Source organism: Chiroxiphia lanceolata, chromosome 9 (genome assembly GCF_009829145.1).
Source record: "Chiroxiphia lanceolata isolate bChiLan1 chromosome 9, bChiLan1.pri, whole genome shotgun sequence".
Lineage (NCBI taxonomy): Eukaryota > Metazoa > Chordata > Aves > Passeriformes > Pipridae > Chiroxiphia > Chiroxiphia lanceolata.
This window is the reverse complement of record NC_045645.1, coordinates 24,215,367-24,232,972: the sequence shown is the minus strand read 5'-3', so window position 1 is coordinate 24,232,972 and position 17,606 is coordinate 24,215,367. Positions and strand designations below refer to the sequence as shown.

The window sequence follows — 17,606 nt, the reverse complement described above, 5'->3', positions numbered from 1 at the left end:
GCGCCGGTCCGGCCCGGCCGGGGAACCCCGCGCCGCCCCGGCCCCCCCAGCCCGCTCACCCCAGTCCAGGCCGCCCCCCGCGGCGGGCAGCAGCCCCGCCGGCTCCCACTCGGCCTTGGCCGCCGCCATCGCTTCCCTTTCCTCCCGAAACACACGTCTGCTTCCGGCAGCACCGCCCCCGACGGCGGCCGCCGCCGGACACCCGCCGGGGCGGGGACGGGGCGGGGCCCGCACGGGGCTCACACGGGCGCGGCTCGCTGTCCTACTCCCCAGAGCCACAGAATCGATTAGGATCCGAGTCCAGTGTGTGACCCAACACCATCATGGCACTGAGTGCCACAGCCAGTCTTTCCTTCCTTAAACACCTCTAGGAGCGGTGACTCCACCCTGTGCAGTCTATTCCAATGTCTAATCGCCTTTTCTGTGAAGAAATTCCTCCTAATATCCAACCCGAACCTCTCCTGGTACAGCTTAAGACTGTGTCCTCTTGTCCCGTCGCTAGTTGCCCGGGAGAAGAGACCATCCCCAGCTGGCTACAATCTCCTTTCAGGGAGTTGTAGAGAGTGATGAGGTCTCCCCTGAGCCTCCTCTTCTCCAGGCTGAACAACCCGAGCTCCCTCAGCCTCTCCTCATAGGACTTGTGTTCGAGTCCCTTCACCAGCCTTGTTGCTCTTCTCTGGACCCGCTCCAGCACCTCAATGTCCTTCCTGAACTGAAGGGCCCAGAGCTGGACACAGCACTTGAAGTGCAGCCTCAGCAGTACCGAGTAGAGGGGAAGAATCACTTCCCTGGTCCTGTTGGCCACACTCTTTGATGGAGACCTTCCCCCCCTCCCAAGCACACAGAGACACTGGTTGGACACAGGCATTTATTTGGGCCCTGCTGACACAAGCCCATCCCTGGGGCAGCCGAGGAGGAATGTCCAAATTCACAGGGAAGGTCCACGGGTTGAGCAGCAGGCTGCCCACGTGAGACAGTGGCCCATGGCCCTAGACAGGTCTCCAGCCACGTTTCCTGGAGGCAGCTTCCCCTCCTGGCGGTATATACAGTGTGGGTCCAGTCTCCACAGGCAGCGCTGGTCCAGGCTGCAGCTCCAGGTATGGAGTCCCTCTGGGCCCCAGCAGCAGCTCCTGCTGGGCCTGCAGCACTGGGTTCAGTCATGGGCAGGCTGGAAGCACAGAAGAGATGGAGCTGGTGTTACCCACTTTGGTCCCCAAGGGTGTCCCCACCTGGGAGCACTCCAGCCAGGAGGATGGCTGCTCAGGTGAATTTTGAACAGGGTGCCGTGAGTGTCTTGACAGCACTCACCTCACAGGTTGGCATCATACGCTGTGTTGGTGAAGATGCCTGGTGATCCTAGGTCACTGCAGGGCAAACACAAGGGTGTCACCTTGGACAGTGCAGGAGCGTGTGAAGGGCAGAGGTTAACATAGCCCTGTCAAGCCCTCAAGATGCTCCTACTGCATATAAAAGCAGCCTCACACAGGCAGATCTGAGTGACAACAATGACCACTGGGCTGTGAGAGTCACAGGGCATGGCTCTCACCTGGTGGGGTTCAGGAGCTTCTTCTTCTCCTCTGATAACGGTGTTGAAATATCCATGGGGACAGAGCAGATAGTAAAGAAAAAACCAGATGTTTAGTGAAGGTCATGAGAAGCTGGAGCAGAAGTATGGGATGGAGCAGGGAGGGACTGAAGCATTTCCTGTCTTCTTCACAGTGAGGGTGTTTATCTGAGTCTGCCCTCCAAAGCTGGCTGCTGACACTTTCAGCTCAACAAAGTGCCACGGAACCATGCAACTTGCAGCAAATAAGACACTTGGATTGAGGCAGTCACACCGTTAAACTCTTCTGATCATCCCACCCTCCCCAGGGACTCTGTAACCACCTCGCCTGAGAGCCCCTAGACAATCCTATTGTGGGCTGTGGGAGGTGTTTCCATACCTCTGTCACTGAGGCGCTTGGCAAGGATGGCAATGAGCCCCCCAGAGAGCACAAGACCAGCTACCGTCAGGGCTGTACCACTGCTGTAAGCCAGGACTTGCTTTAAGAAGGCACCATCCTCTGAAACAGATCCACAGACCCCCAAGTTAGAAAGTTGCCAGGACTTCTCAGCCCCCGGAGCGCCCTCACCACATTCAAGATGCACTTGCAAGAAAGCTGGATCCCCCCGCAGCGCAAGAGGAGCAGGGGGGTCCCACCATACCTGCACAGACAGGAGGATGCCTGGTCCAGTTCCCTGTGGCCTCACACCAGAGCACCTCTGCTCCCATCCGAACAAACCCCTCCTCACAGGAAAAGGTGCACGTGGAGTTGTAGGTGAAGTTCCCATGCACGTGAGAGCAGCTCAGCTGGCCTCTGCTGGGGGGGCCCAGCACTGGGCAGCTGATGGCTGGAGATAAAGCACAGCAGCAGTATTAGAGGACGGGACTGATGGTAGTGAGACAGGGACACTTGGGCTGGGAAGCCAGGGGATGAACTGACATAGACTGAGGCACTGGGGAAAGCAGTCTGCTACAACAGAGCACTCCCAGACAGGTGTGAGATCATGAGATTTACCTTTGCATTGTGGGGTGTCCCCAGTCCAGGTCCCCATGGCTGTGCACTTGCGACTTTCTGGCCCCATCAGCACAAACCCTTTCTGGCAGGAGAAGGCACACGTGGAGCCAAAGGTGAAGTCCCCAAGCGGGTGGGAGCAGGAAGCCTGGCCCATCTTGGGGGTGGTCAGTGCTGAGCATTTGATGGCTGCGAGGGTAAAGAGGCACACTCAGAAAGGAGCCTGAGATACTACAGTGTTGGGACCAGGGGGCTAGGGAAGGTCCTAGTGCCACCCCAAGGCCAATGACACACTGAGCTCTGGCAGCAGCTCTACCTTCACAGTGTGGGGTATCCCCTGTCCAGGTCCCCATGGCCGTGCACTCCCGACGCTCTGGCCCCATCAGCACAAACCCCGTCTGGCAGGAGAAGGCACACGTGGAGCCAAAGGTGAAATTGCCATGGAGATGGGAGCAGTTCAGCTCTCCCCAGTCTGGAGCACTGAGCACTGGGCAGGCAATGGCTACAGAGTGAAGAGATACACTTGAAGCAGGAGCTTGGGAACTGGGAGACTAAAATTCTGGGTCCAAGGGGCTGGGGAACATCACAGTGTCATCCCAAGGCAAATGACACCCTGCACTCTGGCAGCAGCTCTACCTTCACAATGTGGGGCATCCCCTGTCCATGTCCCCATGGCTGTGCAGTGGCGGCTCTCTGACCCCATGAGTGTAAACCCTGTCTGGCAGGAGAAGGCACACACGGAGCCAAAGGCGAAGTCTCCGTGAAGGTGGGAGCAGTTCAGCTCTCCCAGGTCTGGAGCACTGAGCACTGGACAGGCAGTGGCTGCATGGCAAAAAAGCACACTTCAGGAAGGAGCTTGGGGACTACTAAATGCTAAACTCTTATGATGAAAGGACCAAAACACTGAATAACATCCCAGGTCAACCTGTGGCCTGAGACACCTTGAGCAGCAGCTCTACCTTCACATCGTGTTGCATCCCCTGTCCATGTCCCTGTGGCCATGCACTCACGCCTCTCTGACCCAATCAGTGCAAACCCCATCTGGCAGGAGAAGGCACATAGGGTGCTGAAGGCAAAGTCTCCATGGACGTGGGAGCAGTTCAGCTCTCCCTGGTCTGGAGCACTGAGCACTGGGCAGGTGATGGCTGCAGGGTAAAGAAGCACATTTCAAGTAAGAGTCTGCGGACTACGTGGCTCAGCTGTTGGAATGAGAGGACCAAGACACCCAAGAGCATCCCATGGTCACTCCAAGGCCTGTGACACCTCGAGAAGCAACTCTACCTTTGCACTGTGGGGAGTCCCCAGTCCAGGTCCCCGTGGCCATGCATTTGCGGGTCTCTGACCCCTTCAGCACAAACCCCATCTGGCAGGAGAAGACACACGTGGAGCCAAAGGTGAAGTTCCCATGGAGATGGGAGCAGTTCAGCTCTCCCCAGTCTGGAGCATTGAGCACTGGACAGGCAATAGCTGCAAGGATAGAGAAAAACTTCAAGCAGGACCCTAGGTACTATGAGGCTAAACTGTTCAATCTGAGAGGCTTGGAAAAACCCAAGTGTGACCCCAAGGCCAGTGACACCTTGAGCTCTAGCAGTAGCTCTACCTTCACAGCGTGGAGTGTCTTCAGACCAGGTCCCTGTGGCCATGCACTCAGAGATGTCTGGCCCCATCAGCACAGACCCTTTCTGGCAGGAGAAGGCACATGTAGAACCAAAGGTGAAGTTCCCATGGAGATGGGAGCAGTTCAACTCTCCTTGGTCTGGTGCATTGAGCACAGGGCAGGTGACGGCTGAAAGAACAGAGACACACTTCAAGCAGGAGTCTGAGGAGTACAAGGATAAACTGTTGGAATGAAAGGACCACGACACTGGAGAACATTCCATGGTCAACCAGAGGCCTGTGACAGCTTAAGCAGCAGCAGTACCTTCACAGTGTGGGATGTCTCCAGTCCAGGTCCCCATGGCCGTGCACTCCCGACGCTCTGGCCCCATCAGCACAAACCCCGTCTGGCAGGAGAAGGCACACGTGGAGCCAAAGGTGAAATTGCCATGGAGATGGGAGCAGTTCAGCTCTCCCCAGTCTGGAGCACTAAGCACTGGGCAGGCAATGGCTGCAGAATGAAGAGGTACACTTGAAGCAGGAGCTTGGGAACTGGGAGACTAAAATTCTGGGACCAAGGGGCTGGGGAACATCACAGTGTCATCCCAAGGCAAATGACACCCTGCACTCTGGCAGCAGCTCTACCTTCACAACGTGGGGCATCCCCTGTCCATGTCCCCATGGCTGTGCAGTGGCGGCTCTCTGACCCTATGAGTGCAAACCCTGTCTGGCAGGAGAAGGCACACACGGAGCCAAAGGCGAAGTCTCCGTGAAGGTGGGAGCAGTTCAGCTCTCCCTGGTCTGGAGCACTGAGCACCGGGCAGGTGATGGCTGCAATGGGAGAGCAAGTCTCAGAGACAGGAGAGATGAGGTTAAATCTAAGGGTAAGGGCTGAATCCAAATCAAAGGAAACCAAAGCTGTGGTCATATGTCTTCAGCTTGCCTTTCTCACCCAGACTCACCTCTTCAAAAACAGTAGTTGGTACAATGCTTTTTCTGCCCTACGAGTGATTTGCTGGGGGGCACACAATTGCTGCTCTGCAAGAGCCCTGTTTATCCCTTGCACTACCCTGGGTTGAAGGCCCTGCGATGTAGGACCACACCTGCTGCAGTCTACTTGCCTCCCTTCCTTTATTGGAGCAGAGACCTGGCTCTATCCTTGTCACAGTGGCAGGGGAATGGCTTTGGGGCTGTAGAGAACCAGATGGGATGATGGCAATGGCTACAAGGGTTGTGTGCCAGTGTCCCCAGGCTGTGGCCAGGATATGCTTTGCTGCATGCCAGGGCAGCACCCAGCATTTGCTGGGGTGAGTGGCTCTGCTGCCTGCGGGACCACTGCAGGTTAGTGCCGGGAGGACATTTAACATCCCCATCACCCAGCCCAGCTGAAACACACCCCGTCCACTGTACCTTCGGCTTTCAGACCAACACCAAACACTCTCCTAGGTAGACTTTTCCTTTTGTAGCTGTTTTACAGGCAAGTCTGGTTTCCCACAGAATTCCCAGAGGTGTCTATTGGTGAACATGTCATGTGGATTGCGAGCAAGTGACCCAGCCCCTTTTGGGGCCAGCCAACAATGACAATGCAACAGCTGCAGGCAGACACAGGGCAGGGTTTGAGACAGGGCAGGCAGCCTTGTCCTTCACAGCCCTCACAGCACCATCAGCCTTGCCACAGCAGGAACCTCTGCTCGTTTTTGGAGTAAGCCCAACTGGCAATGCTTACTAACACTGCTTTGTTATCACAGGCAACCGTCTGACTCATCCGATTCTTCGCAAGAAACAAGAATCAATCATACATACAGCCAGCAGGACAAAAACAACGGGCTGGGAAAACAAGCCTGTGGGAACTTGAAAAGCCTGGAGCAGGCAGGCACAGCCCAGTTTGCCTGGGGGGGCTTCCATAAAATTGGGAGCCAGCTCCTGCCCCTGCTGGGGATGATGACTACAGAGAATCACATCACAGCTCCATGACTGTTGCTCTTAAGTGCAGAAAGTTTTGTTGGTCTCAGGTGCCTAAAGTAAGCACCAGGTTGGACTACAGGCACACCTTTCACAGGCATCATTGGCAGCACTAACTTCAAGGCACACTTTCTTTTTTAAGAATATATGTACAGAGATGCTGTTTGGCCCCTGACAGCTTCTGCTGGGTCTCCCAACAGAGAGGGTCCCCAGTTGCGTCCCATGTCTGCTCCAGTCCTTGGCTCATCCCATCCTTGTGCAAGGCTGCAGCACAGGAAAGGTGGAGCAAGGCTCTCACATTCCCAAAGAAGCCCAGCACTTCCCTGGGACGCGTGGTGCCTGGCTGCAAGCCCTCAAACCGCCAACAGGAAGACTTTCCCTGCCCCTGCAGCGTAACACACCACAGCTTTCTCTCCTCTGTGGCTTCCTGCCACACTCTGTCCCTCCCAGTTTATATCTAACCTCATTTCATGGGTCCTTGTCCCCACTCAAGGTGACTCAGTGTGGCCTGCCAGGATACCCCCTTCCCCTGGCTGCAGGACAGCAGCCCCTCTTTTTTCTGAGGACCTCCAAGATGCCAAGCACCTTTCCAAGGCAGATGAGGGTGGGCTTGGGGAGATGAAGACTGTGCCACTGGGTTGACAGAGGTGCTAAGATACCATCCTGACCCCTTACTTAGTGCACACAGGGTGCTGACATCTGGGTGGAATTCAGGACAGTGAGCAAGGGCACTGGGACAGCCGGGCAGAGCAGAGGGCTTATCTAGAGCTCAAAGCTGCTCTGCCCATTGCAGCCTCATGAGGGAATCACCTCCCACATGCAGCACCAGGAGATGCTTCCACAAAGGGCAGGGCATGGCAAGACTTGCCTGAGCAGCATTGGGCACATAGCGCTGGTCCCCTCAAAGCATCAATGCCATATCCCTGAGACTCCCAGGCCCTGAGAGGTCCTACCTGTGCAGATGGGGATGTCTGCTGACCATTCCTGGGAAGGCAGGCAATGCAGCGTGCCCATCCCTTGCTGCTTGAACCCCTCCTGGCACCCAAACATGCAGGTGGAGTTGTAGCTGAAGTTTCCGTAGGGATGGCTGCAGTTCATGTGCGCTCCCTTGGGCTTCAGCTCAGCACACTGCACAACTGGGAGAGACACATCACTGCCAGCCCATTAGGAGCACAGGGAACTTGCCCAGTTTGCCACCAAGGCTCAGGCTCTCCAGCAGGGAGGGAAGGATGGGTATGGATGGCTCACCATACTGGCACTCAGGGCCGTGGAAGCCGGGGTAGCACTCGCAGCGGTAGCTCCCAATGGTCTCCACGCACTCGCCACGCTGGCTGCATGAGGAGGGCTGGCAGGAGGCTGCACACACAGAGGATGGTCATCAGGAGCTGCTGGCCACCCTGGTGGTCCCCAGCCCACCCAATCCAGGTCTGGGCCACAGTCCCCCTACTAACCCTTGTAACACAGCGCCTTTTTCTTCCGGCTGCAGGGCTCGTCATTCCATTTGCCCGACTGCTCCTTCCGCTTGATGTAGATCTCCACGCAGTCCTGGTTGGAGCGGCGGTTGTTGGGCTCCCCAACTGCCCAGTTCTCTGCCTCCTTTGTCAGAACCTTCCTGGTGCCCATCCAGGTCCAGATGCCTCCCAGCTTGCGGATGCCAATCCAGTAGTAGGTCCCATGGCGGGGCAGGTTCTCATTGAGGTACTCGATCTCCTCCTTGTTCTGAATTGCCACCAGGTCGGTAAAGAAGGTCTGGCAGTAATTCCTGGCCTGGTCCCACGTGTAGTCCCCTCGGTCACTGTAGTAGTACTTCCAGGCACCCACCTCCTCCCACAACACCATGCCTGTGAGAGAAGGTGAAGTCTGGGATCAATGCAGAAAGGATGGAGCCAGGTCAGGGATGGGATCCCTTAGGGCATGAGGGTGGTCTAAGCCTGGCCAGTGATCAGCTGAGTGAGGGGGTGGGATGAAAGGGCAAATGTGGATGAGAATGGGGCTCTAAGGGTACATGGAGACCTGGGTAGATCAGGCATGGCAGAAGGAACTGAAAACAAGGGGATGGCACAGGGATGAGGAAGATGGGGGAGACAGGGTGAAGGCTGAGACAGTGGGCAACATGGGGCAGGCAGAGTGCAGGTGGCAGAAGGACCCCAAGTGGTGATGCCAACCCCTTCTCCAACACAAGTATTGAAAACCCAGCCCCATGGCCCCGTTCCCCTGCTCACAAAAAAGTTTCCCAAAGGGGAAGACCCTGCTTCAAGATGGTTCCTTAAACACGGTTCCTTCCTTGAGTGCAGAAGTGTGCCACTTCGGTTTTCTTCCTTTACAGTGTTACATGAGAGTCAGATTGGAGCAAGGCAGAGCAACAAGTATGCCCTCACCCCCAAAAGCATTTGGATACCAACCTGCTCATCTGAGCTAGAGATGGTCTGAGGAGTCTTGTAAAACTCAGTGTTGCAAAACAAGATCTTACAAAAGTCAATCTCACATCCTGGTCATGCCCACCAGGAAGGGCAAGGCCAGAGATTAACTGGAACCCATAGCCACAAGTGAAGGACACTTTGCTGAAACCCTGCTCTTATTTACTGCATTTCACACCACAATTTTACGCAATCAAAGGGTTTTAGCCACAAAAAGAAGCTTCCCCTCTTCTCCCCAAAAGTAGGTATCTTCACAACAGCTGAAAGTGATATGGTATTCATATCTTCATTTGTCAGAAAGTGAGATGGGAATAAAAGCCTGCTCCAAACAACCAGCCTGGGGTGCCCTGTGTCTCAGGAGAGTGCACCACACTGCAGTTATGCAAAGACCTGGGCATCACAGAATAGATGAAAATTTAGGGCTTCTCAAATCTAATTAGAGCTGTAGTTTGGCCAATAATTATATATTTTTCTAAGTAAATTCTCATAATTTGTCTAGTTTTCCTTGTGAAAGAGCAAACTATCCACTTTGTTCAACAAAAACTGAAACTGAGGAAAATGTGGTTCCCCGCTACAGCCCTCATCTTTATCCTTTGGGAATTTGGGGCCCCAGGACAGGAGCTCAGGGCACCTTCTGGGAGCCTGCCCCATCCTCAGTTCCCACTGCCCTCACTGCCTCCCGGGCCAACTCCTTGGCTCCCTTGGCAGCTCAGCACCCTCCACACTCAGGCTGCCTTTGCATTTTTGTTTTCCCCTCAGAGCTAAATCTCAGACTCCTCCTAACACTTCTGCATTTGCCTCATTTCTATTCCTTAGCTCAGTCATGAAAGGTCCTTTGGAAAATAATTCAGCTCACAGAGGATTTCCAGGGACAGAGCAGTCAACAGCAGGTTTTGCTCTGTGCAATGCCAGCATGTGAAGGAAATATCCTACAGGCAGCAAAACCAAATTCTTCTCTACTCTTATTTCTCCTCCTGATGTCAATTAGCAGCTCTAGTTCTGCGTGGTGCTGCCCCAGCTGTGCTCCCAACCCTTGCACCTGTGTGTCCTGTGCCCACGTCCATGCCCAACTCTGCAGCACAGGCATGGGTGTAGGCAGTGGGTAGAGCTGCTGCTGCCTTCCTCCTGTTCACAGTAGGTGCAGCAGCTGCCATGCTGCATGTGGGAAACCAGACACCCTGCAGGGACTCCACATGAGGCCGAGCTCTCCCTGGGGGAGCGTGGACTGCCTGGAGGAAGCTGGCCTGAGCAGACACAGCCTCCTCCCAGCCCAGGAGGATCCAGCCCTGGAGCTGGCAGCCACAAGGGTTGTGACTGATGACCCTCCAAAATAACACTGGAGCTGCCCTGCTCCAGTTTCCCAGACCTGCAGACTCCTCGGCAGCAGGGTCACATAGGGCTTACTGAGCGGGTGGTGGGTGACTTACCCCATGTGATGGCAGCGATGCCCAGGTAGATGCCACAAGATCCCAGAGTCCATGTCCTCCCAGCAGACTGCAGTCCCACAGCAGTGCCCTGACAGGGAGGGAGACGTGAGCATGCACATCCCAGGCAGTCCTGGTGGACATGAGGGCACGTTTCTTGTGCCAGCTCACACACAGGCATGGATGGTACTGCCAGGTATGGCTCTGCTGCAGAAAGGGCCCTTCCAGGGAGGCACTTTGGGGAGCTGTGCCTGCAGCATGGCTGAGCAGTGAGAGAGACACTGCTGGCAATGCAGTTCACTCCTGGGGATTCCCTAAATCCAGGGCATGTCCTGTGGCCTCCCAGCCCTTCCTGCTCAGCCAGGGCTGGCATCTGCCTTGCAGTGGCAGTGCCCTGTATGCCTGGCAGTGCCCTGTGTGCCTGGGGTCACCCGGGCAAGGTGTCTCTGGAGCAGCCTGTGTGTGTCCCACAGCCCCCAACAGTGGCACTAGTTCCTCTCAGTGCCTGCCCATAGCCCTGCCCTCCTCCAAATCCCCTTTTCCAGGCAGACCCTGAGTCATCCCCAAGGAAAGGAGCAGGACCTACCATGTTGGTGCTGCAGACACGCCGTGCCCAGCCAGTGGCAGTGCCAGGCGTGTGTGGTCCCTGGCAGGCAGCGGTGCTCACACTTCCTCTGAGCCTGCAGAGCATCGCTCCCTGCCCTTGGCCTCTTCCCCTCCCACCCCGGCCCCACTGCCAGCCCTCATCCTGCCCCACATCACTGCCTCCCACACCACAGGGCTCTCCCACCCTGAGAAACCCTTCTCTCACCTGGGGCTGGAAGGGAACAGCCGGGTCCCCACTGGCCATAGCCCTGGTGGGATTCAGCTCAGCACCAGCCCCATAGCATGGGAGCTGGGCGTATCCCCACACTGCCATAGGGATGTGACAACCACAGGAGCTGACCCACAACCAGCCAGGATTGCCCGAGCCCCCCAGGAGTTGGAATAAGGTCCCCCAGGAAGGGTTCAACCCCAGCCCATGGTGCCCAGGGCACCAAGACCTCTCTGACCCACCATGTCCATGTGGCAGCGTCCGCGCTGGTGGTTGGGAGACAGAGGAGGGATGAGGTGCGATGAGGTCCCGCAGGGGCTGAGTGGGAGCGTGGCTCACAGCCTCCCAGCTCTCATGCTGGATGCTCTCCTCACACACAGACTTTTTGCTCTGGCTGTGAATCCTCATATACTGTTTATAAGCAGTTACTTACACAATGTATTTTCCTGTCCTTATCTTTATAAGAAAGGTCCAATAATATGCCAGAGGAACTTCCCCTGACTTCTTAATTTCCATTAGAAACTTCCACCAGAGTTTCAGGAATATGCCTAATTGTGTCCACCTCCCCTTGGATCATTCTTGAATCATAACAAATCTTTCCTTACCCCATTCTGCTCATACGTAAAACTGCCTTGGCAGGGTTTTCTGTAGGAATTACTCTGCTCGCTTCCAGCTAAAACCAAGCAAGAGGCATGCAGGTCACATTCATCTTCCAGTTCCAAAGAAATTGATTCTGCTCCACTGGGACTCATTCTAAACAAAAGGAGGAACCCATCCCACAAAAGTCATAACCCACTAATTACTTTACACTTGGCCAATACAAATGAAACTCAGTTCCTGTCTCTGGATATCTTCCTTGCATCATGTTTTACTGCAATTGTCTATTTTTATGGAATTATTGGGGATGAGTCTGTATGTCCAGTAATTCAGGAGCACTCGCTTTCTTGCAGCTCATCTGCTGAGGGTGGTTAATTATGGCACAGGAGAGGCAGGCAGAGAGGCTGAGGAGCAGCTGCTGTGACAGGAGAGCATCTCCAAATGCTCTCAGCTGGCCAGGGTGGGAACTGCCTCTCCCACTGATGAGACACCTGCTGGGACTCACTGAGGTGTTTGTGGGTGTGTGGCCCAAGGAGAGAGCAGGCTGTGCCCCTGCCAGTTTCACTTCTGCTGAAACCCAACACGGTAGGGTAGAGTAGTAGAAAAAAATATTCCCACCTTTATTTTTGTAACTACAAATAGCTTCTGGTATTGTTCTAAAAACGGAATCAAGGTGGCTGACACTCAGAGGCGGCTGCTGCTGCTGCTGCAAAATACATGGCAGTACATGGCCAAATTCAAAGCACTTTGTGGGATCAGGTACTCCATGCCCACAGATACTTGGGCTCAGAAAGGGGGTCCTACATGGCAGGACAGATACTGAGGGTTGCTTTGCAGGTAGTGGAAAAAAGTACACATGGTATGAGGGAGAGAAGACCCAAATCAGCTCTGCTGGGAGTTGGTTAATGGCCAGGAGCCCTTTCACATCTCAGATGATTTCCAAGTTTGGCTTCCCTGGAAGGGATTCGGGATGCTGCAGGACGCATGCTCCCATTGGATTCCTGCTGCCTCACTTACCAAGGGAGGGCCTGTCCCTGCCTGTGCAGTGCAGGGATTTCCTAGGTGGAAAGATGGTGCACCCTGTGCCCACCCCTCTGAGGGCAGAGCGCAAGCTCCAAGCCAGGGCTTTGCTCAGCATGTACTCAAGGGAGCAGGTACAAAGATACTTTCTTGTGTTACCTCCTCACTGTCCCTCTGGACGCAGGGATCTGGAATGGAAATGTGCCTCCTTTGCTGTGCCCCGGCGCTGAGCAACAGACAGAGGCAATGCTCTGTCTCCCGTGAGAGATCTGCCCAGGCTCTGTCTCTGGGGAACGGGCACGGGTATGTGTTGTTTACAGCAGAGGCTCCCGCCCCACGGTGGCACAGCCTGCTCCCCTCCTTGTGCAATGTTGCCAGAGAGGAACCGCAGAGGAACCGAGTCACCCTGGCACAGCCCGTCCGGCTCGGCTGCTGCCGGCGATAGAGGGGGCATCTTCCTGGGGAGCCCCCCTTGCCCCCGGGGAGGGCTCAGCAGCCCAGTGGAGCAAGGAGGCACCCGATGGCACCCCTTCAGGAGCGTAGCATGGTACTAGCGAGGACCCACACCTCTGGGGTGCAGCCTCATTGCTGCTATCCCTCCGTTCCTCCTTGGGAACTTGGGCAGCTCCCCCTGAAGCTTTAGAGGCATCTCCTGAGCATGGGAAGTAGATGATTCCCCTGCCCCCCCCAGTCCCCAGGGAGTGTTTGACCCAAAGGCTGTCCTTGATCTGCAGGGTGCCTTTGAACAAGTCTCCCAGCGTGGCACCTGGTGCACAACCCCAGCAGCCAGACCCCCCTCAGATGATCCTGGAGGAGAGCAGCACCCGATAAAAACTTTCTCACAATTTGGAAGTGTTTGGCCACGGGGAGACACATTATGACTGACACCCTGGACTGGAGGGGTGAGATGGTTGCAAGGATTAGTCAGGACCAGATGGACAGGGATGTTTCCCTGTCCAGGGACAGTGGTACCCTACACCTCCCACCCACAGGGACCTTGCAACACTGGGACAGCCCTGGCTGTGGAATAGAGTTTTGGGGAAATCCCTCCTGCCCACCCTTGTCCCTCTCAGAGATGTTTCTTTGATCTCAGCTGTAGGACAGCTCTCTGCCTCTTGCCTTTCACTGCCAAGGCAGTGATGGAGAACCTTTTCTCTGAGCATCACTGCCACTTGGGTAGCCCTGCCCATGCTGCCTGCTGCTCCCTGGCACCTGGCAGCAGCCACACGTGGGTGGCACAGATAAGGCTTTGCCAAACAGGATGCCAGGGGCGTAGGTAACATTGACCTTATCTCACTGCTAGTGTGGTAGGGTGTAAACAAGTGACTCTGCCCACCTGGGGAATCCCAGCACCCCTGCCCTCCAGTGAGCTGGGGCACAGGGTGGGTATGGGGTGCTGGAGTGCAGCTCCATGTGCCACATCCAGGGGCAGCCCTTCAGCCATGCAGGCAGTCCTTGCCTTAAGTGACAGCAGAATTACCCAGCCTGCAGAGCTGCTCCTGGGAACTGTGACTGCTCTGCTTGTGCCCTGCCTAGCTCCCCATGGCATTGTGTGCCCCTGGAATGCCGAGCCAACCACTAACCTGCCTGGCCCTCCCTTGGCAGCACCCATCTTCTTGGCATGAGAGCAATACCTGGAGCTGTCACACTGGCTTGGCGCAGAGGCAACACAAGTGGTGGAGTCATTGGCAGCTGACAGAATAGGCCACCACCCCCCCAAACATGACCAGTGCTTTTGTCACATGTCTGGTTTAATGCAGAGATTTCAATCTTCTCCTGTCTCACAGAGCAAGCCCAGAGACAGATTCCTCTGTCTGCCACCTCTGTTGCCCACTGTGTACTATTGCCTGTTCCCCTCCCTGGCCCAGCAGATGAACATGCTCAGCACCAAGAGCTGTGTCTCCAGCCAGGGCCAGCCCCTGTGGAGCAAAAAACATCCCCTCCTCCAGCCAGGAAATCCTGCAGCATCCCCTCTGGCAGGCACTGTGTTTTCCTCTGAGACAGAAGTATCCTTGAGGACATCCTTCATCTTTTGTCAGGCCAGGGCTGAGCTTTTCTCTTTTAAAAAAGTTCCTCTTCTCTTTTCCAGCTCCCTCCTTCAGCACACAGCAGTTTGATGATTTCTCCCCTGGGATCTTGGTTATCCTTTTGCTCCAAGGAACTTCTGTGTCATTTGACTTGCCATTCTATTTAAATTGCTGATTTATTATCTGCAGATAGAGCAGGCACTGGCACTGGTTTTAAGGTCCTTTTTATGTCCCAATCACTTTGCTTTTGTGAATCCACAAACTGCCCTGCCCATGCTGCCCATGCTGTTGCAAATCACTGGACTCTGCCCTGTGCAGCATTCCCTGGCTGTGCAATCCCGGAGACGGGGCAGCGCCTTCGGAATTGCTGCTGCTATTGCCATCCAGCTGTCCACTCACAGGGTTGGCAGCACTTGCTGAAGTTGGCTCTCCCTAAGAGTCCTGACTTTTGGGGCAAGCCCCTGCAAGAAGAAAACAAAAGCTAAAATAACAAGGAGAAGGACATTCCCTTTGTTGTCACCTTTGAAATTAATTCCTCCTCCTCTGATCTCCTGCAGCTCTGCTTTAAAGATGATCACAGACACCAATTTAACTGTGCTTTAGCCATGGGCAGAGGGGTACAGACTCCTTTACATCTGAGCAGCAAGAGCAAAAGGTCTTTTCTGCACTTTTCTGACAGGAAATGGTAAGGCAACATAGGGAGTGCTTTCCTAGCTTCTTTTTATTTTTATTTACCCTTGAAAGCAAAAAGGCTATTTGCAGAGGGATATTATGGGAGGACTCACTGGCCCAAAAGGAGGTGAGGCAGGACCTTCTCTCCCCACCTTCCCTGCTGTGCTGTGGGGATTTGGCTGGCCCAGCACTGTACCTGGCTCCTCTGGGCAGAGCGATGCTCAAGGCGCAGCTCCCCGGGCTGCCCAGCTCCGACCGCTGGGCTGTCAGCTCTCTGCTGCCTCTGCCGCTGTCACACCACCGTCACACGAACACTTCCTGGTGCTCTGCGAGACCTAGAAACCAGCTTTTGCTCTACGGGCACTGATGTCCTTCGGCAGAGGCGTGCGGCCGGGAGCACTGTCCGACCCGACGGGCACCGGCGCAGGCAGCGAGCGGAGCTGTGCCGGCTGCGGCGTCTGTCCCCTCTGCCGCGGGCATGCTGCAAGGGCGCTGCGGGGGTGCTGGGGACTATCGTGCTGTGTCCATTGGCCTGCAGGCCGTTGCTCTCCACGATGAGCCGGAGAAGCCCCGCACCAGGGAAGTCCATGATGACCACCCCCCAGCGCACGGGCTGCCTGCCCCGGCGCCGCAGGTGCTGGTAGCAGCGGGGGTTCACAGTGCGGGCCACCTCCTCAGGGCAGGTGAAGAGCCCATTGCCAGAGCAGAAGGTGAGGTACATGGTGGTGGAGTCCCCGCCAGCCGCCTTCTCCAGGTGCTGCCGCACCCGGGCCCACTTGCGCTCCAGTGACAGCACATTCCAGGCATCGCTGATGCTCAGCTGCTCATAGGGGATGCCCAGTACCTCCCGCGTGAGTGCCTCCAGTACCACAATCTTCCCACGCACCTGGCCCAGTGTTGGCACCTCCTCCTGGCACCACAAACAGCCCTGTCCCTCCTCTAGCAGGCAGCGATGCAGCTGAGCAGCGAAGCCGGGCCGGGAGAAGATGGGCAGCTCCTCCTTGATGCGCATGAGCACGGCCTCGCCAGGGTGGGCACGGAGGAAGCGCAGGGTGCGGCGCAGGACCCCACGCAGGCTGGCCCGCTGGAAGGTGCAGAGGTGGTAGACACGGAGCTCGCCCTGTGACAGCTTGCAGCGCACATCCAGGAAGCGGATGCCGGCCGCCAGCTGGGCCTCCAGGCCCCAGCTCTGACACCGCAGGCGCCGGCCGCCAAACAGGCTGAGGGAGTCGTGGGTGCCAGGGATGGAGAGGCGGGAGAGCGGCAGGGCGTCGGGGAGCTCTGCCATCCAGTCAGGACAGCAGGCTGCCGGCTGGGGCACGCAGTCGAATGCCGCGCTACGCCGGCGCCATGTCTCCATGCCACCAGGAGAGCGGGCACCCCGGTGCCTGGCTGGCCCCCCTGAGCCCTGCCGTGGAGGAGAAGCACACTATGAGCCGTGGAAGCACCACATGGCCCCCATGTATCCTGATCCCACCCCTCCTCAGTGGTATCCCCACCACACCATGAAACCCTATAACATACCACATGCCCCATACACGTTGCTGCCAATACTCACACTGTTGCAGCGTGCTGTCCCCTCCCACTCTCAAGCACTTTTCCCAGTACTCCCCCTCCTGCACTCACCTGGGTTTGCCTGTGGCTGCGGAGCGGAGCCCGATGGACGGGGTGCACGGCCGTGGGTGCCAGTGGCACACTGGCAGGTAGAGCGGGATGCCAGCCATTAACCCGGTGACAGTCATGACGCGCGTCCTGCCTCGCAAATGGCACGTGCACCAGGGATTCATCCTCAGCCCTCGGCCATGGGCAGCGCTTGACAGGCATACCAGGCTGGAAAACTGCCTGGCTGATCCCGAAAGCAGCCATTCAGGCCTCTGCACCTCCCTCCCCAGGAATCAGGACAAACGGGATCGAGGTGCCGCAGGGCCCCTTGATGGCCCCATGGGAGAGGCTTCGCAGAGCCTGGGGTGCCCACACGCCTGCTCCAGAACCACGTCCTGGTGGGACCTGCACTGCCCTGGTGACGATCAACCTCATCCCTGTCAGAGGGACAGCGTCCAGGCAGGGACACGGTGCAGTGGGTCTGTGCTTGTCAGCACATCCCAGGACCTGCTCAGCGAAAGCTCCCTGGGAAATGGGTTTCATCCCGTTGTTCCTCAGCCACCGGTGGCTGCTGCACACTGGAATCACTGCAAGGCTGCCCAGGAGGTGACTTACGTCCTGCCCAGGGCACCTCTGTCGGCAGCGCACACTGAGCCCAGTGGGTTTTGAAGAGGAGCCGCCCGACAGGTCACAGACCCCTCTGGGCATCCCTCCGGGTCACATCCCCTCCGCCTGAGCAGGGCGGGCACAGGGATCCTCGGGAGTCGCTTTCAGCGCTGGGCCCTGCAGGGACACCAAGCGGGGACACTCCAGCCGACACCTTCCCAGCGGGGCTGAGCGGGGGTCCCTGGGGCAGCCCCCAGGGCGGGGGGCAGACATCCCCCCGGCCCTGGGAACGGCCCCGTCCTGCGTTCGGCTCC

At 56.6% G+C, this 17,606-nt stretch overlaps 3 protein-coding genes across 4 annotated transcripts in view; all 3 read right to left on the bottom strand.

The window, feature by feature from the left end:
* ATF6 (activating transcription factor 6) overlaps positions 1 to 179 on the bottom strand; it is a 77,431-nt gene extending 77,252 nt beyond the window's left edge. For both annotated transcript variants that reach the window (XM_032696410.1, XM_032696411.1), the window contains exon 1: positions 60 to 179. In XM_032696410.1, the coding sequence (XP_032552301.1) occupies positions 60 to 129 (70 nt within the window). In that variant the 5' untranslated portion in view covers positions 130 to 179. The remainder of the gene's footprint in view (positions 1 to 59) is intronic.
* A 701-nt stretch (positions 180 to 880) lies between these two features.
* On the bottom strand, positions 881 to 11,171 carry LOC116790901 (P-selectin-like). Its single transcript, XM_032696409.1, has 18 exons — positions 11,011 to 11,171; positions 9,958 to 10,045; positions 7,565 to 7,954; positions 7,362 to 7,469; positions 7,067 to 7,249; positions 4,797 to 4,982; positions 4,477 to 4,662; positions 4,156 to 4,341; positions 3,837 to 4,022; positions 3,515 to 3,700; positions 3,192 to 3,377; positions 2,872 to 3,057; positions 2,559 to 2,744; positions 2,206 to 2,391; positions 1,944 to 2,063; positions 1,547 to 1,577; positions 1,309 to 1,364; positions 881 to 1,168 (listed from the first exon to the last, which is right to left on the bottom strand). Exons 1-17 carry the CDS (start codon positions 11,017 to 11,019, stop codon positions 1,310 to 1,312), a joined length of 2,658 nt encoding a protein of 885 aa, XP_032552300.1. The 5' UTR covers positions 11,020 to 11,171; the 3' UTR covers positions 881 to 1,168; position 1,309.
* Positions 11,172 to 14,115: 2,944 nt separating this feature from the next.
* Positions 14,116 to 17,583, bottom strand: LOC116790903 (1-phosphatidylinositol phosphodiesterase-like). Its single transcript, XM_032696412.1, is given in 3 exon segments — positions 14,116 to 15,541; positions 15,544 to 16,492; positions 16,711 to 17,583. Coding segments are annotated over 3 exon segments (1,311 nt in total). The 5' UTR covers positions 16,951 to 17,583; the 3' UTR covers positions 14,116 to 15,419.
* Positions 17,584 to 17,606: the final 23 nt, after the last annotated feature.

What these genes read in the sequence shown, in the direction of transcription:
- LOC116790901 (XM_032696409.1), bottom strand. An exon ending in CAAGCGCCTCAGTGACAGAG is followed by an intron (nt 1,578 to 1,943) that starts GTATGGAAACAC and finishes CACCGTTATCAG; the next exon opens with AGGAGAAGAAGAAGCTCCTG. An exon ending in AAGCTCCTGAACCCCACCAG is followed by an intron (nt 1,365 to 1,546) that starts GTGAGAGCCATG and finishes TTTGCCCTGCAG; the next exon opens with TGACCTAGGATCACCAGGCA.